This window comes from Cyanistes caeruleus, chromosome 10 (assembly GCF_971803275.1).
Source record: "Cyanistes caeruleus chromosome 10, bCyaCae1.hap1.1, whole genome shotgun sequence".
NCBI classification, from domain to species: domain Eukaryota; kingdom Metazoa; phylum Chordata; class Aves; order Passeriformes; family Paridae; genus Cyanistes; species Cyanistes caeruleus.
Window position 1 is genome coordinate 16,386,305 of NC_141710.1, and position 22,147 is coordinate 16,408,451.

Here is a 22,147-nt window from a genome sequence, read left to right on the forward strand (position 1 = left end):
TGTTCACAAGGGAGCTCTTCCAATTCTCTGAATCCTGATACCAGGATTAGGAAGGCACAAGCAATAATCAGCTGACAGTGATCAGAGCTGTATCAAAGGAACAACATTGAGTGTCTCTTTGCTTAAGTGAGACTTTGGAGTGGGTATTTGGGGTTATAGACCTCTCTCATTACATTAGGTACACATAGAGGTAGAGCACAGCTCCAAATTTCCAGCCTGGCTGCCACAGCACACAAGATAGTGCATCTCAGTGAATATGATTTTGGAAAAGGGTCTAATGCTCTGCAAACCCCACTAATGCCATTTCATTTTTAGAGAAATGCTTGTCTCCAGTATATTAGAACACCTTCCTTGTTGGACACAGAGCATATAATGTTCAACATAATCATAATTTTCTGGACAAGGAATCAGAGGCGTAAGACGTAAGTTTTCCAGTGCAAAAGATACACTCAGGAAGAGAACTGAAGGGAAGTGTTCACACAGGCTCAATCATTTATTGCAACTGGCTAGTATCCCTCTGTATAGAGTGAAAAGTCACCTCCAGAATAGTTTTTCCACCCTTCTCTATCTTTTAAAGGTTCTCATGTCCAGGTAAGACATATACTAACAGGTGCCCAAATTACTACTATTATTAATGGAAAAAACAGGATGAATGGGCAGTATCAATAAAAAATTATTTTAAAGTTGATGTGGAATATACAGCAGCAATTGAGGTAATTTTTGAGAAACAATGTGCAATTTCCACTTTAAAAGGATATTGAAACATCATGCTCCACCCAAGCAAAATCAGTACATGAAGCTGTGGAAGATAGCTTGCATCAAGAGACCAATCAATCTGTTGTTTTTAAGAATTAAAAAGTACTTACATGAGAAAGAGGTAAGTAGTTTATAGGTAAGTAATTTAACTTTCACAAACAAAGCAGTAGTTTCCAGAGCTGGAAGATAAAAGTCGACAAATCCAAAGTAGGCATTAGGTATGCATTTCAGGAGTCCATGTAATCAACAGCTAAACCAATTTACTTGGGGCTTCAACAAAATCAGTGGCAAACTGTGTCCTCACAACTGACAAAAATTCTGTGTCTCAGAGGACAGTGGCTCAATAAATCTCACACAGTGATTTCTAGTATGGTTTCTCTTAGACACCAAGTCTGATACTGTGGTCAAAGTGTCTTTCAGCTTTTATCAATCTATAGTAAAAAGTGTGAAAAGAAGTGTGGTGTGATTTTAGCGTGTTGACTGTACTGTGTTGTTCTGTCTTTGGACAAACAGGGAAAGAAGACTGAAGAAGCGTATTTGACCTAAGTGAATTGTGCAGCTCATGAGCTTAGATGTACAGAAAGTCCTGTGTTATCTGAAAAAGACAATGGCCAAGGTCACTACAGTGCGAAAATATGAGAGAGTTTTGGTTGAAGCAGAATGTTTGGGATACTTGATAGAATTGTTCTTGGTTGATGGAGTTTGTGGTTAAAATGTTGCAATGTAACAAGACACCAAAATTACTGATACAAGCTTAACAGAGTATACTGTAGCTAACAAGAATTATATTGAATGTATCAACCAATTGCAGCTATGAAATGCTATAAATTTAAGTCAGAAATACTCCATTTTATTAAACTGTTTGGCTCTTCAGAGCTTTTTTACAAGTGATATTTCTAGATCCTCTGTTGCCCTGCTCAAAGCTGCAATGAAATAAAGTAATAGTTTTCATTTTCAAAATAAAAAAGATAACCTGATCTCTTGGCATCTGTTTGAATAAAACCGATTTGATGTCTAATCCAACTTAGATCAGAAATTAATGTACCAAAGATAAGGCAAATAGTTTCTATTTAATCACAGTGTAATTTCCCTGTCAATATGAAGTCTACTACAAATCAAGACAGAAGTGGCCTGAAGCATTAATTTATTTTCTGTCAACAAAAGGAAGGCTTATCTCCACAAACCTGCTGCCAATTTTTTATCTCTACAATATAAAAAATGCACTCCTCACTCACAGGAGAAAGAGAAGTACCTGGAGGAGGATGCACAGAATACTTTCAAAAAATCTTGCTCTGCTTCCATGTTTCAGAAAAGAGGTCCTAGGTAAAAAGCCATTTTCATAGTATCTCACAGAGATGAGAGCAGAAACACTCACTTATATCTTGTGTTATTTAACCAGGAAACAGTCTGTTCAGTTCAGCCAGCATTTCCTTACTCTGATGGGTGTCTATCCCAAACACAGAGCTGATCTATTTCAGTCAGTTCTAGTAACAATAAATAATATTTATTTTTGATTGTTTGCTTTTGCCACCTCTCCAGCACCTTCCTGTGCAGCTTCGAAAAAGCTTCCAAACTCCCTCTATGCTGCATCCCAGAAAAGGACAAAACAAAGACAATGAACCAAGTTAGCTCTTCCACACAGCTAGCGCAGGGACGCCAAAAAACTGCCCAAAAGGCTGAACTTGTCACAAAGCTTAGTTTAATTTGACAATCATCATAAGGCATCCATGTAAATGAAAAATTCCCATCAGGGTCACAAACATTCTCCCACTAAATAAAATGTGTTAAAACAGAGGCCCGTGATTCCAAAAAATGCTAGTGGTTCCTGGTCTCGACCAGGCTGCCACTGCTGGCAGTGGAGTCCAGGAGACACAGCACCAACAGAGGCAACTCCAGAAGTGTAAAGTCAGCTTGTACAAATCTCTTTCAATAGAACAAGAAATGAAAATGAAAGAGATTTGTGTAGAAAACATCATTCTCCATCCTTTTTGGGAAAACAAAACAGAATTTAAAAGATAATCCCATTCAAGGAGCAAAGAGAAGAGCTTGGAGTTCTGAAGCCCAAAAACGCTGATAGCCCATTTTTAAAACTAGTGAAGCACTACAGAGGCCTGAGTTTATTATTGCTTTATCCCAGTTCAGCCCAGGCTAAGGCTATGGTGAAGTCCAAATTAATTTAAAGCCAGAAAATGCAGATCCAGCAACAGCACCTAAGTCCCCATCCACACATGGGTGTAAACAGATACTTCTGGTGAAGAAAAAAAAACCCTCCCAAATTTCCTCCTCTTCCTGTCTATGCAGATCCCCATAGCAGAGCTAAAATTTGCCCTGAAGTATAAAACAATTTCTCTCGCACATCTTTGTTAGCTGAGTCTTTTCCAAATGATTTGCCTTTTGTTCATACTATCCTGGTGATGCATCAGCTCAGAGATGCCTTGTGGGAGCTCACAGAGAGCACATAATAAAAAGTTTGTGGCACAGAGTCTAAGAACTATCACCTGTACTCTGCAATACCCCAGGACACTTTGCCCTCAGCTTCTTGAGACCAAACAGCACAGAGGGATGACAGTGTCTTCCCATCCTGCATGGCTGGCCAATGATCCAGAGAAACAGCACGCCAGGGAAATGAAATGGCACCTTACTCCCACTGTAAGTCAGAAAACAGACTTGGATAAAGTGGGATTTAAAAGTTTCACATCAAGAAAGATGGTATTTCCCTCAGACTATTGTAGGACAGGGCAACTGCTATTCAGGCAAAAAGTATTCAAGGCAGTAAAATCTTAGCATGGATATTTTCATGGCTGACTTACAGGCCAAGATATGCTGGGGATCTTAAAAAAATTACAGGTCTTGTTAATTCCTCCAAAAGAACAGAATAGGAGACACACAGAGTGCATCTGATACATATGCCACACATCCTGACACACTAGCAAAAGTTGCAGCTAAACTTGCCAAAACAGTTAAAAAGTTTTAGGTATCCAGCTAGTACCAGAATTGATGGGATTTGGGAACCTAATTTTAACTTTTTTGAAAATTCAAGCCTACACATTCCTTTATTGCTCGTCCCATTGAGTGCAAAGGGAAAACTGAGAGTAGGGTTAACTACAGAAGGATTTCAAATCCATCATGTTTCCCTGTTCTTTTTCATATATCTCTTAATATATATAAAGAGCATTATTATTATTATTACTTAGCCACCTATGGGCAGGGGGAAACAGGAGCTATTTAAAATTAGTTTCTCATTTAAGCATTAGTCCCCTTCCTCTGAAATCACAATACCTCTGTCACAGGAAGGAGCATAACATGAAAACATGTTTGCTGCCACTAACAATTCCTGAGTCTCTCCTTTACAGAACTTTAGCCCAAATATTAGGACAATGACAACTTGACACATACACACTCCCCAGCAACATACACACAGCAAGTAGGACATGCCTCAGTGGCCTCAGACAAAAAAACAAAAAAAACCAAAAAAAAACAACAAAACAACCACCCTCCCCCCCACCAAACAACAAACCCGGAGAAATCCAGAAGAGCCTCAGGAAAGGGAACTATCCACTTTCCATGGAGAAGCAACAGCCCAGGAGTCCCTGCCCAGTAGAAACTGAATCAAAATATTCATCACACAGCTGGCGGAGATCTCTGAAACCTGGCAGTATCAAACGCTGGATACTTGAAGGCACATTTTCATTGTGTTTTGGGAGAGAAATCCAGTTACAACACACTGCAGCTGCAAGGCTGAGGGAAAGGAGGCAACGCTTGGTATCTTTCCTCTGTTCCTGTCCCCATTTTCAAGCTTCATGGCTGGCATGAACTGGTGATCTAAGCAGACACGTTGACATCCCTGAGTGAAATGGCACCATTTGTGGCCTCTGAGACTTTGTCCTCAAGCACCATTGCTGGTGTGTCTGTAGTGACTGCTGTAGTGTCTATGGCAGGAAGTGGATTCAAGCCCTGGGATAAGATCTGTTGGATCGTTTTCCGCAAATTGGGGTGCAGCTGGTTTTGGGTCTGGTAAAAAATTTCTAAGGCAAAAGACTTGAGGGTGCCAGTGCAAAGGTCCTCGTAAAGTGGAATTGTGTACATCCGAGACATCTACAAAAAAGGAAAACAAGATAAAAACACTTCAATGAAAGTCAAGAAGTTCGTCTCTTCTAAAGCTACACTCCAACAGCCCCGAGTAACTTCAGACTGGAGACAAACAACACATTTATTCAAAAGACAGATGAGTCTATTCTAAGTCTGATGCAAGGATTTTTATGAATGGTAATAAAAAAATAATCTGCTCTCTGAGACTGAGCTACTTCCACAAATAACAGAACTATTTTTTAAAGGCCAAATAGAAGAGGCCACACTGAGCACATGCATTAACCTTTTGCTCCAGCACAATAACAACTACTGAAAAGAACTCCATGAGCCCTAGCCTTGCTTGAAGTGTAAATATTCAAATAAACACATGACTTAGTAGTGCAAAAACCTGTGGTCTGGAAAAGCCAGGGCTGCTACAAAGCAATACATAAAATGCATGGGGCAGAGCTGGAACAAGGGTATTGAGTCAGGCTAGAAAAGCAGAGATTATCTGTAGGCATTTAAATTACATCTGCCCATTCCTCCCCACCGCTAGCAGGTGAGCCATGCTCAGCCCCTTCGCAACACACCTGGACTACACTTGGCCAGGAAGCAGAAGTTCCAAGGTCTTTCACGTCGCATGTCTCATGCACATGTCTCATGCACTGAGAGGTGCAGTGATTTTAATCCAGCAGTTAGTACCTGGTTTTCCAAGAAGCGACGGACTTTGTAAAGGTCTGGATAATAGTCATTTCGGACTACAATCTGCAACCAGCGGATACGGATTTCTGCATTCATGGAGTCCAGCTGAGAGGAGTAACATTCCGAGAGCTTTTTTATCACCTCTGAAGAAAGCACATACACAGAGAAAGAACTATGACTGTTTTGTCAATTTTGAGGGTCATCAGATAATAACAATTCATAAAATCACAGAAGCATAGAATCTGTTGGGCTGAGAAAGACTTTTGAAGATCACCTAATCTCTCTGCCATGGCCCAGGACATCAACCCGACTTTACGTGAATTATAAAGTCAACCAGAGGTGGGATCTTTAGAATTCAATCAATTATTCCAGGGATAATTTTCTACTATGCTGGTAAGAGTACTCACCATGTGGCAGTGGTGATCCATCCAGCAATCTGTCCAGGAAAAGCACAGTTTGGAACGTTCTCCATTTAGTGAGGTCAACACTGCTGGCAGCAGCAACAGAGTCCAGAGGCTCTGTGGTCCAGAGTTTGAAGAGTGTCTCCACTGGTCTGGTCAGACTGGATCCCTGAGATAAGTCTGGCTCAGCTAATGGAGGTCCTGTAGCATTGAGCCAACGTTCAAACTCCAGTCCTGGAATGAGGAGCACCAAAAATGTGGAGCAGGGAGTTCTGCAGGTGGCTTGGCTGCCTCAAAGTTCAGGACCAGTTCTAGCACAGTTAAAAGAGGTTCTAACAACATCAACCAATAGTTATAGTGACACAACAGTCTTAGCAGCCTCATTGGGATGGAACAGCCTATGGAGCACCTGGCAGACTGCCGGCAACACCTCTCCAAACCTCACTGTGAATTTTCTAGAGCTCAACAGTATAGTAAATACAAGAAACACATGTGCTCTTAAGGCAGCCAAGCTGACAAGTACCTATGTTCAAATTATGCTCTAATATTTGCGTGTCTGCATTTCTCCCTCAGAATTTTGAGGAAGACTGACAAATACGGAGAAAACCCACTTTATAAAAAAAAAGGAGGTGAGAGGGCTAACTAAACTTCTCCTCCCAACCAGTAAACCCAAGCAATTTATATTTATTTATGCAACTAGCAAAAAAAAAAAGTTTCTTCACAAGCAGCAGAGCCTGTTTTGCAGCAGAGCTCTTCCTCTTGACCTTTTACCACCTCTGTACTTTCCTAACCCTTGGCAATGCTTCCTGTTTCACACCATCTACACTAAACCTATCTTCCACATCCCCTGAATATTAGCCAGGCAAAAATTAGCAAATTCTGTGGTTAACTCATTAGCCTACCAGTGGGCCAAATAAAACACAGAACTGCTGAGCTCATGCTGCAGCTTTTCCCACAGTAAACGCTCTCATCTACACCTCTTCACAGGCAGTTTCCTCTCCACAAAGCCTGCAGGCACACAGTATGCTTAAGAGCTGTACTCTGCCAGTCTGGTTTAAACTGACCAATGACCTCAACTGCTACTCATAGGGATGGACACATGGCAGGATAACATGAATCTCCTTTCTTGAAGAAAGTGAGATAAATAAACACCTGGTAAGCCACAGACCTTCGACAAATCCACCAACAGCTATAAATATGGGATATAAGGGAAAGTGAAACATACTGGAAGAGATTTTATATGTATGGGTAGGATCTAGGGGAAGTTACAGCTCCCAAAACATGTTTTCTGTTATTAAAATAGATGAAATTTCAAAGTGTGTTCACCTTTTCCCTGCATTTAAGCATGTGTGAATCTCACAAGCATTGATCACTCTGTCTGCAGAAAGGTGAGTTAATGAGAAAGTTAATCAAGGAACACTCAGCTAATTAATGCCAAAACTGTCAGCAATTTCAGAGGTTCTCATTCCCCAACATAGAGGCAGTAACCACAAATTCTGTCAAGAACACCTGGCTGCTGCCAAAATATTTTGTTTGCCTTAGCATTCCCCTGCATCCTTCAAGCCAGGCACAAAATTTATCATCCAGGTTTTCTACAGTGTTCACAGTTAACTTAGTAAATCTCCTACCTGCTTTGCTCTCAACACATTGCTCTTTCAGCTCTGGAAAAAAATTCAGGAAGGAATCAAGAAGATCTTGAGCCACAACGCTGGTAAATTTATACTTCTCAATGTAGGCCTAAAACAGTGAAATGTTCAAATTATGATTAGGAGCAACACAGCTTCCTTTTGATGTAGAACCACTGCATTCCACAACAGTAACAACAACAAAGTACAAACATAAGAATAGGAACAATTATTTGAAGCTTTTAAAAAAAAAAGAAAAATAGTCTCCCTCCTCAGCCTCATAAAGAAGCACCATAACAAGAAAAAAAAAAGAGTAGCTGCAAATACATTGACAGCTGAGTATCATTTCATTTTCCTTTTCCAAAACAACGCAGTTGCTGACAATTTTCTACAGATTTTGCAAGAGTGCTTCCAGGCACTGACTTGACCCAATATAGTAACACATACCCTTTGTCACCCTGGTTAAAAAAACCCAAGTTAACACTTCCTAGTAGTGAATCAAGTCACATCTTTCCAGTCACAGGCAAACTGTGCTGGAACAGCTTTCTAATTACTTGGAGCACAGAACAAGAGATAACAAATATATATTACTATTCTATATCTAGCACTTCATAATCTCAGAAATCTTGTAGAAAGATTCATGTAGGTTGACAGACAGGCACAAAACATTCCTCCAGCTCTGACACACTTTTATTCAACTTTACCCTTAACAATTAGCCACAGTGAAAGAATCTGCAGAAAAAACTCAAACAACAAAAACAAAAAATCAGCTCTAAATATCAAGAAAACACATATTTACACTCACTCTTAGGAAGGAGTCAAAGTGTCTGGGGTCGCCACAGAGCTGGGACAAGTAGTAAACAAAGCAGTAGCCTTTCTCATAGGTGAAGAGGTTCATTAAATTACTGGGATTCACACCTGAAAGAAGACAGCATGATAAGAAACTAATGAGGAGAGTGATTTCCATCCCTTCTGAGTTATACAGACCCCTTAGAGATCACCAAGGTGAGACACAGTGACTTAATAAAACCTAAGCTTGTCATCAGCACATTTAAGTTACTGCAGTAAATTAAACAGATGCAGTCTAAAGACACAGCCTGAAAAATAATATTTTCTTTTGCCAATCATTGTAAGGTAAGTAGTAATTCCCAATGCAATAAGTTACTTCAAACTAGAGGTCACTGAAAACAGATCTGGAACTGGAAAACAAATCCTGTTTTCTTTTGTCAGTGCCAGATTTTGGGAATCACCATATCACAAATTTTCAAATATATCAATATAAGGTAATCACCACTTGCTCCTTTTTTGAGGCTTCCAACACGTGCTTTTCCATTCCATTTGACTCCAAATTTGACTCTCTACTTACATTTTAGGTTGTTTTAAATATCATCTAGATAGAAGACTGCTTCACCCACCCAACTGTGCCCACAGAGCTAGAGAACTCTGGTTCTATATAGGAGATAGGTAAATCTGGAGTGCAGTCATGCATCTGGCTCAGGGAATAACTGAACAGCCTCTGCACAGCTCTACTTAGAGCAAGTACATGTTTATCTGCATGCTAAATACATACATACATGCTAAATACACACATACATGCTAAATACATATGTAGTTCTTACAAGAACACATAAATAGAGGAACTTTGAATAGCAGAGGATTTTATGTTTCCAAATACTTCCATTTTAAAATACTTTATTTTACATACCCAGAATTTAAACCCACATAGCTTTCAAGGCAGTTTTTCACATTCTTTCTAATCAGTAAGTCTGCTCTTACATAGAACAGTATCTGTAAAGATGAGTTATCCAACCTTGAAAAAAGCTTGAAAGCAAAGCTTCCTTACCTCGTTTTACACTGGTTTACAAACCAGTAATTTTTTTTTCCCCCCCCATAAAGGATATGTAAATATTAGCCATTTTTTTGTCAATATTCCATCATGAATATACAGAGGTGTATAATTTTGTGTAGAGCAGCCTCAGCCAAAAGCAATACCTGGCTCCAGTTTAACCTGAAGCTTGCTGACCGGGTTGTCCTCTCCGAGGAGCTTCATTTGTCTGTGAAGAGCATCGAGGCGGAATGCAGTCTCCAAACATGTGAAGGCAGCTCCTACCCCAGAAAGTAACTTGTTAGTTGTGGGAAAATAATCAGCAAAACCTGATCTGTGCAGGACTGGCACAGGGACAAAATAAAAGCTGCTGCATATATAAAAGATAGAACAGTGAGACAGAATCACAGTAATGTAATGACAGAGAAACCAGAGAGCAGAACATCCTTGTAATTAGTAATGGAAGTCAGAGCTTAACCCAGTGTATTTACTCACTCTGATCATGCATCAGGCTGCACTGAAAAATAAAACAGCATGAAAACTATGCTAAAGTTTACATCCTTGACATAGTCTCATCAGTTCTTGCAAGATAAGGAGAGCAGCACTGAAAAAAATATTGTACAGGTAATTTTCAGGGAGCAATCAATTGCTACAAAAACATACAGTCACTGGTAGAATAGTAGACACAATTCCATACTCAGTGCCAAGGATATTACTAAGCAAATGTCACCTCTTGAGTGGAAAAAGAAAAAAAATTGATTTTATTATTGTATTATAGTTCCTCTGTATATTTTTTAAGCTTTATTTATCATCCTACCTGGTTTTTGCCCTAAGTATTTCACCTTCCTCTCATTAAGACTTTTTACAGTTGTGATTGGGTAAGCTACTCTTCTCCCTAGCTGCAATGTAGAGCATTCCATGCTTTCAAACCAAACTAGCTGTATTACACTGCCAAGTCAAGAGATTTTTTTCCTATGTCCTCGCAGACATTAGAAGCTGCAGAAAATGGATTTTCATATTTAGAAGATACTTAACATCCATAACTATTAACATTTTAGCCTTCTTTGCTGAGTTTTTAACCTGATGATAGGATTTGTTACATAGGTACATCCTCAGTCTCGATCTAACACCCGAGTCCTAGGTAGCCAAATGTGAATTAAGAGCCAGGATGTATTTGGAAAACAGGAGAACCTGTATGAGCAGAGAAAAGACATTGATGTGCTTCCCAGGAAAGCAAGAACTAGGATAACTAGTGTTAAGGGCAATTACTTCAAGCTACAGAGATAAGAATTAAGCAAGATCCAAGAGGAGTGGTAGTCAGTGGACTCAAATTTCTCTAAACAATACCATTGCAAAGTTGCCTGTAATGCCTGCAAAGAAGATACTCCAGAAATTATGTCAGAAATTGTAAGATTTAGATCAGAGGTTTGTCTTGGAAACAAAATAGAATGGAGAAATAGCTTACTGAAAAATTGCACAGGGAAAGACGTTTCTTAGTTTCCCAGCAAATGCTTCTTGAAACAACCAGTTCTAGAGACCACACCAAAATCAGCAGGGATTTGTTCTATGTTGGATGGAGCAGACTACGATGATGAAGAGGTTAATATCTGCTGACCTACTCACATTACTGCCATATATAATGTGACTTAGGACAGCACTACCCACTGAGAATTACTCAACATAAAACAGCTTTCAAAGATACATAATATGCATTGTAACATCTCTATAGATGCTCGGAGCACTTCTTTTCCTAACTTGTCATCAGTTCATCTCCAAAAACAATATACATGAATAAAAACAAATGCTTTATTCTAAACATTTTTGCTGCCAAGATTTCTAGGAACTTTTCTAAGACTGTTTGCAATTGATGCGTGAGAAAACACATGGAACTGGTATTTAAGAACATAACAGGACAAACTAGAAAAGCATACGTTCCCATTATCCACTTCAATAAAAAACCAATTACACTTAAAAGCAAGAGGAATAATTTACTACTTATATATTATAAAGTCAGCACCATAAAACTGACCTGTGAAATTCACTGACGCAAGCAAAGGCAGGGCTTAGCTCATGATCCTGCAGGAAGCCTCCAGCACATAAACAGCTACATAAATCTGTACATTTCTTTTAGTGCTACTGCCATAATTCTTTTAACAGTAGGTAGCTAATAACTGATTAGAATTAAAAGGACACTTGATCAGAGAACAGTTATTTTACAAGGTAACTGTGATAAGATTTCTTACATCTTTCTCTGAAGCATCCTCTGCTCACCTTCCTCTGACATATCAGCACCTGCCTGGTACCCAACAGTAATTCCAAGTCCCCACAACATTGTGCTAACATACCTCACTCAAAGCCCCTGGTACCATATCAGGTATTGAGCCCACTAAAGCCAAGATAACGTCAAACTGAGTATGCAAGATGTTCAACACAAAGTTTGGGGCTGTGTGTGGGTGTGTGTTCCAGAAATAAAACAAAACCTAACTGAAAACCAGCTCCCTACAGACTTCTGAGCTTCCAAGGCAAATAGTCTAAGCAGGCAACTCTGAGTTGTGGTAAGAAGGGGCACAAGGAGAAGCTTCTGCAGCTGTACCGTAGGTCTCGGTGGTGATCCGGCGCTGCGCGTAGGTGGCCAGGCCCTCGCTCAGCCACATCTCCTCCCACGTGGCGTTGGTGACCGCGTTCCCAAACCAGCTGTGGGCAACTTCATGAATGACGTCAATGATCAAAAACTCATCGCTCTCCAGAATGGAAGAGATGATGAAGGTCAGGCATGGGTTTTCCATGGCAACAATAGGGAAGGATGGAGGAAGAAAAACAATGTCATATCTAAAATTAAGGAGAGAAGAAAGAAAATTAGTAAACTGCAGCTACAAGATACACAGTAATTTTTTTTTCTTTCAGAAGACACAATAAAATTTTTGTTTCTTTAGGGAATGCTCTTCTGAGACCTTCTTGTGACTTCTGGAACAAACGTTCTAGACCAGTGGTACCTGATTCTTCTGATCAGAGGATCACAATTTCTTTTCTTGAACCTGCTTATATTTGGACATAAAGACCTGAGTGTCTTTTGATGTGCAGCAGATGCAGCACATGCCAGAAGCATTGTTCTCCCTTCACACACACAAACTCATCACAAGTTGTCTGTCTGGGAGCCACAAAAACTGTTTACACTATAAACAGTAGTGCAACAGTGTTGAGTCCCCAGAGGCCCCCAGGAAAGAGAGAGGCTAGGAAGCTGTCAATGAACAAACTGATTTCCTATACATGCAGTGTCAGCAAAATAACTTTAATCTGTCTGCTTCAGAACACAACAGCAATACTTGTTTTGTTTTCTAAATTTCTTTACCAGTGATCGGCACTGGCACACTGGGCCATGTTCTCAGATTATTTCAAGCAATATTTTTAAGTCAACAACAAGGTGACCTTCCTGCTTACCTTTAGCAAAGAATATTGGCAACCTTTGTAAACATTTTCTCCCATCCAAAGACTGAAAGTATTTTCTCAAAACCACTCTTTTATAATCCATAGTCAAGCTATTCAAGAACTATTATTGTTGATTTGGGAGACTTGGACTCTCAATAAGTCTGTACTGAGATTTCCAGTATTCTCAGGCATGCCACAACAAATGCAGAAATAAATGAGATAAATAAAACAACCATACATTTTAAATGGTGTCCAGCCCAGTGCTGGACTTACATCACAAAACACTGTAGTATGAAAACCCCTCAATCCTCAGGAAAGATCGACTATTTAGAAACCTCCAGTTCTGCCCTGCAAACCAGCTAAAACACCGCCATGGTCCTCCCTGGCACTTGTGGAGACAAAACTCCAGAGTCTGTTGTCAACTACTATAATGCTGCCAGTTGAAATGCTAGTTTGCCCTGCTATAGGGAGAAAGCATGATCATTTCTCAATACTGTTTTATTTTGTTCCCATTGCACATTCCCAAGAGACTGACTAAACTCACCTTCCCCATATATAGGGGCCATACAGACTCTCTGCAGCAGTCAACCAGCGCTCAACAATTCCAGAAAGCTTGCTGATGGCTGTTGGCAGCAGGCAAGGCTCTGCCCACACTCTGCTCCTGTCAGAAAACAGAAAACATCAGGTGATACTTCAGCAAACTGAATTATCTCTTAGAAAAAAAAACCAGCCTGACTGCTTACCATAATTCCATGTATGGTAATAGAGCAAGGAGCCCTCCCATCAGACCCAGGCCCTCCTAGACTAATGCTCCATGGAACATGGAAAGAGGTAACCAAAATTCCCTTCAACAAGGCAATGAGAAAGCAGCTGTAATGACTTCAGAGGACAGTAGGCAACATTTATGAAAGAGGAACCTTGCCACGGCAGTGCCATGAATTTCTTTATACCCAACTACACCTCAAACTCTCTCCGTGCTCACATGAACCCAACTGTTCCCTTATCAATGACTCAACATCTTTGCTACTTTACAGTATGAAGCACTGTACAGAGACATAAAATGCAGAATGAATTCACTGCAAATCTTACCTTGGACCTATGTCTGCATGTATGAGGTCTCCAGCCACCAGGGCCACTAGGTAGGCAGGAACTGGATATTCCATATAAAATTGATATACACCTTCCTCTTCTAGGTAGGAACTTTGGGTGGCACTCATCAACACCTGTATGCCTGCTGGAGCCTGGAAGACCAACATCATACACATCAACTCACCAGATAATCACAGCTGAATGACTGAACCACAGATCTCTGGTTCATTTTCATCTAGGTCTGATGATGTACATTAAAAACAATCATTTACATAACACAAAATGTAAGATTTCTGCGAGGTTTTTATACCACAATCTGCCCAATCCATGAAAGCATACCAACCAAAGATATTACTCCTCCTGTGCCAGCTGCCCCAAAAGCACCCACGTATTGAATTATTTCATCTATACAAAATGCAACATTATTTGATGCTGATTTCAAAAGGCTTCAGGTTTTTTCTTTCAAAAACTGGTACAATACAATTGAGTATTATCATCACTATTGGAAGGGACCAGACAAATTCTCTCTCATATTTTCATTTCACAATTACTCTTTCAGCATTGAGTACAAGGAAGGCAAGACCCAAGCATGGTAGGCAACAGAGTTACTTTTGTGGCACTATCCTGATTCTGGCCCAAGAACCAGAACTGGACATAAAAAGTTCAGTATTCTTTATAACAGTATTTTTCGCAGGTGTAAACCACTAATGTAAACTAGTGTAAACAACATGATGTCACTATGCTTTCACAGGTTAACAGCAACTAAGAGCTCCATGAACCATTCACAGCCATCCTTTACCTTGACAGTAGCTGAGTAGGTGCATTTCACTGCAGGGGTGTCAAAGCAGGGGAAGAAGGAGCGGTTACACACCGAGTGTCCCTGTGTGAAGACAAAGGGCTTGGCATTGCCATATGTCAGCTCTGGATCCAGCCACCAGATCTGTTGAAACACAATGGGAAGAGGTGAGGGAAATGGACAACATGACAAGGATGAACTGCCAAAAACAAAACGTGAAATCAAGGAGATTGTGGGGGAGAAGCACCACCTCAGCTGCTTAGCTCCCCAGATGAACACCTGGCACGGGACACATTTCCATCTCTAACAATACATCTTTCTACTCCATTTTATTTGCTGGGAATGCTCAGAAAAATTTCTTACTGTCTGAACACTGAGTGGTGACATGTAACATAGTGACTTCCAGCCACTCATTATTTCTGTTGTATCAATTTGCTTGGTTAATAACAAGTCCCTAACAAACATCCACACAATCTTCTTATCAAAGTGAAGAACCTTCTTCTCTGGATATCTCCATGTTTATAACTCAGTATGAACAGGAATAGAAGGGGTCAGGTAACATAAGCTGAAAAGAAAACAACCCAAAACAAACCCAAATCCACAAACCAAAAATCCCTGAAGCTGAACAGTGTACACAACATTATCTGTGACCCTGACACTGCCCTCCTGGCTGAAGCATCAAACATTTTGACACTATGCAAAAAAGTCAGTATATGTAAGAAACATCTGGTCAAGGACACTGGAGGCCCCCTTTTACAGAATGGATAAGGAGATTCTGGGTGGTCACAAAAGAAAAGCCAACAAAACACACCACCGAGCACGTCAATTTTCAGTACCAAACAGCAAATAAATCAGTAGTCAGACCCTCAGCTAATAATTAGAACAGATTAAGAATAATAAGAAAAAGTCCAATTATTTGCCTTTTGGTCTTGCTGTTTCAAAAGTTCCCTGCTTCCAACTTTGAAGTGTAGGAGCAATTTTAAATAAGGATTTCCTTGTAATCCTAGAACTCTGGAGCTGAACTTTGATGGAAAATATCAAATATTATGAAATTTGCAATAAAATTGGAACCACTGCGAGTCTTGGAAACAGTCAAGCACATGGAATAAAACTTCTGAGTCTGCTGAATTCTTAGATCAAAGCAACCAATAAATCTGAGATCAGGGAACAGCAGTTAGTGGAAATACTAGTTCAGTTCTGGTCCTCAAGGGAAAGCAGTGAAACACAGAAGAGAAGCCTGGGTACTAAGTCTGCTCACGTTTTAACAGGATATTACAACTCTGTCTCCTAATTAACTTTTGGAAGTTGAAGTTTTCTCTCTTTCTGTCCTATAAGGTTACTTTTTGTGACCTTCTTCCCTTGCCTTTAGATCTTTTTCCTCAGATGCTAGTGTGCTCCCCTTCCAAAACATCCACTGCAGCAGCACCCCCAGGGATCACTGAAAGGTGAGGACAGGAAACACACAGTCAGCAGCTTTCAGGTATTCCCATGGAGTCTCACACTTCTGCTGGCTAACTGGGGTTTTTTAGGTGGAAGGCACTACAAAATTAAAAACCTTTATCTAGAAGTAAAATTAATCTCCTGAAATTTGTTTTAAGATTACCCTCTTCTATTTCAAGCCTGCAGGACCAGAAACAAGCTTAAAGCAGGACTTCTGAGGAGCCCTGTCTGTTCACATCCATGTGCTGCATTTCAGTGTAGTACTGCCCACAGCCCTGGGTCACAGCCCAGGGGCAGGCACCTACATAGCTACAGATTTCCACTACATTTCTCATGGATACCTGCTTTTCATAGCAATCAATATCATTTCTGCAATGCCACGTTATGGAACTGGAGACAGCTGGTCCAGAAGGCACTTGGGGACATATGTCTCATTACACACCAATAACTAGTAACTTCCACCCAGAACACACATTTACAAAAAAAAGGAAGGTGCTGTATTTTAATACAGGGCAGTAGTTTTCTAACAATCCAGGAAAGAGGCTCAGAAATCAAATTTCAAAGATCTCCCCCAATGTCTTTTAAAAACACTCCTCTGACCTTTGCGCTTGTATCACAATATCTGACTTCCAGTCTGTATCGCTGGCCCTGCTGAAGAGACTCATCTTCTAAACAGTTTCCTGTGCTTTTTGAGAGACAGAAGAGGCTAACAAAGAAAACAGAGAGATAAGGCACCACCACACCTAAGTTGCAGCACTTGAGTAGGGAGGAAAAAGGGCTGACAGATGATGTCTTTACAGCAGAGAAGTATGGGGAAGTTCTCCCTGAGCAGTGTAGGAAGGAAACATAAGCAGGAAGGGAAGGGGAATCAAGAGTTGATTCTTGTTTACAAGAAACTCCATAAATTAAGGACCACTTCTTTTCAACCAGTCCTGCTTTATTTGACATTTGATTGAAGTTAAGTGAAGCACCAACCCCACAGGCCAAGAAGGAAAACATTTGCAGAGGATGAAGTATTTTTTCCCCTGTTTTCTAATGTCTGAAGCTACATGGCAAGCCTCTGTCTCTCTTTCCAGACGCACTTGGAACAATGATGAAAGTTATCCTGAAACAATATAAATAGATCTGTAATATAAATAGACCAGGCTATGCTGCTGGACAGAGGCAGGGCTATGGGCTGGGGAAAATGAGTATAAGCAGCATCCCAGAAAGGAGTGCAAGGCACAGGGTGCTGCTGGGGCGGATGGTGGAGCATAAGGGACAGAGCAGTATTTGGGGCCGTATCATCTACTCCACATCCAAATCCCTCCTGCACTTCCCCTTGGCAAATACACATGACATCATCATCATCATCATGTTCTTCATTTTTATCTAGCTTTTCATGTATACAGGAAAGCTATTTCACACATTAAAGCTGTTCTGTGGTGCATTTCAATTAAGAAGACCTACTGCATGATTCCTCTGCTGAACAAAGGCTTCGGGCAGCCCAGGCTTTCCCCTGCCCACATACTGCAAAGAAGCTCACACTTTATAAGGCACCTGCCAAGAGCATAACTTTTATTGACTTAGATCATAATCTTTTGCCCAAATCTGGCAAATGACAAAGGCAATTAGCTAAGCCTCTTTTAATTTTAAACCTCTCCATGTTTCTACATGCATTATTGATGAAGGTCGAAGGAAGAGCTGTAAAGCCACAGCTTCTGTTCTACGCAAACAAGCTGCTCTATCTGATGACAAAGTAAACAAAACACCTGAGATGCAGAGCACGTGACAGGAGCAAGGCACACCTGGAAAGCAAGTCATTCTGTGGGGACTGAGGAATCAAGACAAATCTAAGGAATTACAGGGAAGCTCCTAGCACTGCAAAGAAGGCTGTCCTTTCTGCTAAATCCTTCAGATAAGGAAATGTTATCTTTTTTTTGTACCAGAACCCAGAGAAGGATTTGCATTTAAGGAAAGAAAATAGCACTGGTGTTAAGATGTGCACTGCCAAATCAGAGGAATGACACAGTGGGCAAGAGATAGGTGTAGATTTTTTTCTCTAGGGAAGGAGAAAAGAAAATATCACACAAGAGTACTGCCAAGAAGTAAGAGATGGGGGAGAAGAAGGAGGGGAAGAACAGGATTACTGTCCCTGACACACCTGATCACTGTGTGCCTTCAGCCCACACCAGGAGAGATACATAATGATTGTGACAGCCTTGTCTCTGATGGAAACTGGTGATGTACTGAGCATATGGTTTCCTAAGAGCACAGGGAGCTGGAATGCTCTGTGAAAGGCAGATTTAATCTCTCAGCTGTCTCTCAATGTCCATCAAACAACCAAAGATCTTGGCTCCTTCCTCCACACGAGAAATAATGGGACAGTCAAATAACATGTCCAGATGGCTCAAAGCAAATATATCAAGACAACAGGTTTATTTTAAACACTACTATCTCTGCTGCTGATCTTACTGCCAACACATTCACACTGCACTGTAACATGCAGTCATTGTTTTATGGGTCCCATAAGTATGCTAAAGGTCCCACAGAAAATAAACCCTGACCTAAGGAGAATAAATTCCTAGAATGGCCAAAGAAAATAGAACTTTTAGAAGAGAGAGGTCTGACACTGTAAATCTGTGCCTCACTGACAGAAAAGGGACTGCCAGAATATTTACAAGACGTGAGTATAAACCCGTTGACCCTTATACGGATATGGGTTACTCATCCCTGTTAAAGTGCAGTGCCGGGCCAAAAGACAGCAATGAGAGAGAGCACTACAATAGCACCAAACCGCTTTGGATCCAAACAAAATACTTCAGTGTGCTGAACATGAAGGGCTACAACAGGTGCTACTCGAGGACAAATATTTTGCCAGCCAAAACCTACAACAGAGAGTGAGCAAACATGGTAGGATTTGTGTCAGTGAGCATGCCTGCTTCTGCTTTCCAGTATCACTAGGGAAGGACAGTGTACGTCCCCAGTGCTGTGACCATCAATAATCTTGACATATGCCCTTGCAGCTTCATTTCAGCTGAAGCAGGACATGCTGTTAAAGGTACAATAAAGACTTCAAAAAACAGTACAAAGAATAACTAGTTAACCTCTGATCCATGGGGAGCAAGACAACAGAGGGAATGGAAGAAATGTCCTCCTTCAGCATCCACACACATGCATTGGCATGTGGGGCCAATGAGACAACACATTAATACAGATGAGAATAAATTAACTTCACATCAATCAGTGCCCTGAACCTTCCAGTGGTTTTCACATTCCCAAAGCCAGATCAGTATTCTAATGATAGTGAGATCATTTCTCCATAGACTCAGCAGGACAGGCTGCCTATTTGGCAACAGGGCTGGCAAAACGCAGGGGAAAGCACAGGCTGGCTTAAAATAAAACAATTTGTTCAAGAGGAGGAAAGCACATTATCGTGTACTTTGGGAGGTGTGGCTCAGCCAGACCAGAGAACAATTACAGAGCACACAGCAATGCCAAATTAACTTTAAAGCCTTCTCACCATAAACAAGGCAGAGAGTGGACAAAAGAAACAGGTTTCTTCATAAACCTGGGGGAAAAAATAACAAACAGAATCTTCTGAACATACTGTGATCTACATGGCAGAGCACTGTACAAGGAAATAGTAAAGCCAGGAATTCCATAGATGAAAAGGAACAGTATCCAAGTGGATTTGAACTTTAAAAGTGCCAGAATCTTACTTCATTTTTGCACTTTTAGGGAAAGACTATAACATTAAAGTCACCATATGACCACAGGAAACTTCTGTCAATAAAAAACTTCATGTGGAACTCAGTATTCCAAGCAAGCCAATGTATTAAGAATACTCAGATCATTCCAAGGATGAAATTACTTTTGTCATTTTCCACGTAGTAATAAAATTAGACAGAAACATCCAGCAAACACATTCTAATCAGCAAGACTTTCCTATCAAGAGGAAAGGCCTACTATTTACTTCCTGTGGGTTGTTTTGCAAGAAGCTTTTATGTTCAATTCCTGCTCTTGTTAAATACACCGTAAAAGTCGAATAGATCCACACATTTACTGGTTTTGAGCAGTGCAACAGCAACACCAAATCAGAGGGCTGAGGGACAATTCCTCTAGGCAAGATAGATGCAAGAAAGTTGCATGACTCTTATAAAAAAATATTTCTTTTGCAAATAGATTCATGAACCACATGATGAAAATCACCTCAGTTTAATTTCCAATCTGAACAGACTGTACAGTAATAAAAACAACTGATGTTTCAGTGGGAACTTTGTATTTTCACCGTCATAACTTCCTAAAAACACAAGGTCTGACAAGCAGCACCTAGAAGGCTGGGAATAAAGTGCTTCTAAATGACGGGAGTTTGCAAGAAATGACAGAATTTACAAAGCATTTCACTGCTGAAGAAAGCTAATGCACAGACATGGAAGCACCTCCATGGCTACAGCCAAAGGGATGTTTTGGGCCATTTCTCATCCCTTTTTTCAGCAGATAACTTGTAGGAACATGTGGAATCACCCCGTTCCTCTCAAAGGTCCTGACCATGGCTCATTGGAACAGCAGCCTAGGTGTGCAAAGCCTTATTTTGTTAGCAGCTGGCGAAACCCCCAGGGAAACTCCTGAATTGTGGATGACATAATTTATCCTGAAGGACTGAGTCAGACTGGAGTTTGCAAATTTTCACTTTCCTCACCAACAACTGCAATGTCCTTAAAGAACGAAAAACTTTTAAATTACTAGAGTCGGGGAGGATGAATAGCCTTGGGGTCTACGTGATGGGGAAGACAGGAGGGAGAACAGCTGGGTCGGTACGAGCACCGCTGCTGAGTGCGGGAGGACCGAGGGGATGGCAGTGCCGAGGGCCCGCGGGCAGGGGACAGATGCTGCTGCCCAGCGGGCTGGCGGTGCCGGGAGATGGGGCCAGGGACAGGACCGGAGGGGCTGGCAGTGAGAAACCTCCCGCCGCCTTTGCTGCGGAGCCGGGGCGCTTCCCCGACGGCCACTTACAAGAGCAAAGATGCGCGACAGGCGCGGGCGGCGCGGGAGGGCTCTGCCAGCCGCCCCGGGACCCCGTTTCCTGCGTTACCAACCCCCGCCCGGTACTCACGGCGGGGCCGTCGGCCGTGGTGTAGCGGACGATGATCTGGAAGGGCTGGTGCGGCTGGAGGGCGGCGGGCAGGGAGACGGTGAGGGATGAGCCGTAGTCGGTGAAGGGGTCCACCCTGAAGCCGAGCGGGCAGGCGGAGCAGGGCGGCTGGGCGAAGAGGGGCAGCGGCGGCGGCGGCTCGGCGGCGGCGGGCGGGGGGCCGGCGGGCGGGTCCCCCGGGGGGGCGGCGGGGGGCAGCGGTCCGGCGGCGATGCAGGGCGCCGAGAGGAAGGTGGCGGTGGCGGGCGGGCTGGCGGCGCAGGGCGGCGCGCAGGGCGGCGGCGGCGGCGGGCAGGGCGGCGGGGGCGGCGGGGCCGGGGCGGCGGCGGCCTCGGCGGGCGAGAAGGCGAAGGCGCAGGGCGCTTCTCTGGCCGCGGCACGGCGGAAAGCGGCCGAGAGGACGCGCAGCGCCGGGTGCACGTCCAGCACCAGGGCGCGGGGCTGCGGGCGCAGGGCGCAGAGCTCCAGCACCAGGCAGCCCGCCAGCGCCCGCGCCTCGGGCCGCAGCTCCAACCCCAGGTGCAGGTGCCTCAGACTGAAGAGCTGCGAGCTGGACGCCGACGCCACGTCCGGCGGCGGCTCGGGAGGCGGCGGCGGGGCCGGCGGAGCCTCTGGCCCAGCCGCGGAGCCCTTGCGGCAGCAGCACAGGCCGGGCGGCCGCGGAGCCGGAGCCGCCATGGAGCGGCGGAGAAGGAGGAGGAGGAGGCGGCGGCGGAGGCGGCGGCTGCTATGTGAAATCCATGGGCGGGCGGGGAGGAGGGAGGCCCCGGCGGCCGGAGCGGCCGGGGCGGGGAGGGGGAGGCGGAAAGGACCGGCCGAGAGAGCGCAGGGCCCGGGCCCGGACAGCAGCGGCGGGCGCGGCCGCCGGGGGGCGCCGCGGGGGCG

General features: G+C 42.7%; 1 protein-coding gene across 3 annotated transcripts; it reads right to left on the reverse strand.

The window, feature by feature from the left end:
- Nucleotides 1-462: 462 nt before the first annotated feature.
- On the reverse strand, nt 463-22,042 carry RNPEPL1 (arginyl aminopeptidase like 1). Of its 3 annotated transcripts, XM_086844680.1 has the most exons (12): nt 21,590-22,033; nt 21,224-21,400; nt 14,692-14,832; nt 13,893-14,044; nt 13,348-13,464; nt 11,971-12,206; nt 9,545-9,658; nt 8,358-8,470; nt 7,556-7,664; nt 5,934-6,161; nt 5,527-5,669; nt 463-4,851 (listed from the first exon to the last, which is right to left on the reverse strand). In XM_086844680.1, exons 1-12 carry the CDS (start codon nt 21,938-21,940, stop codon nt 4,579-4,581), a joined length of 2,154 nt encoding a protein of 717 aa, XP_086700806.1. In that variant the 5' UTR covers nt 21,941-22,033; the 3' UTR covers nt 463-4,578. The 3 variants fall into 3 exon arrangements, 2 of the variants coding, with proteins under 2 accessions (XP_086700806.1, XP_023789034.2); XR_015274665.1 differs by having other exon boundaries at nt 5,415-5,669; nt 21,224-22,042; XM_023933266.2 differs by having other exon boundaries at nt 21,224-22,036.
- Nucleotides 22,043-22,147: the final 105 nt, after the last annotated feature.

Excerpts from the sequence above, each read along its gene's own strand:
- RNPEPL1 (XM_023933266.2), bottom strand. The coding sequence starts at position 21,940 with ATGGCGGCTCCGGCTCCGCGGCCGCCCGGCCTGTGCTGCTGCCGCAAG. Across the intron at positions 7,665-8,357 it reads ACTTTGACTCCTTCCTAAGA|GCCTACATTGAGAAGTATAA; the intron begins GTGAGTGTAAAT and ends TCACTGTTTTAG. Across the intron at positions 4,852-5,526 it reads GTCGCTTCTTGGAAAACCAG|ATGTCTCGGATGTACACAAT; the intron begins GTACTAACTGCT and ends CCTTTTTTGTAG.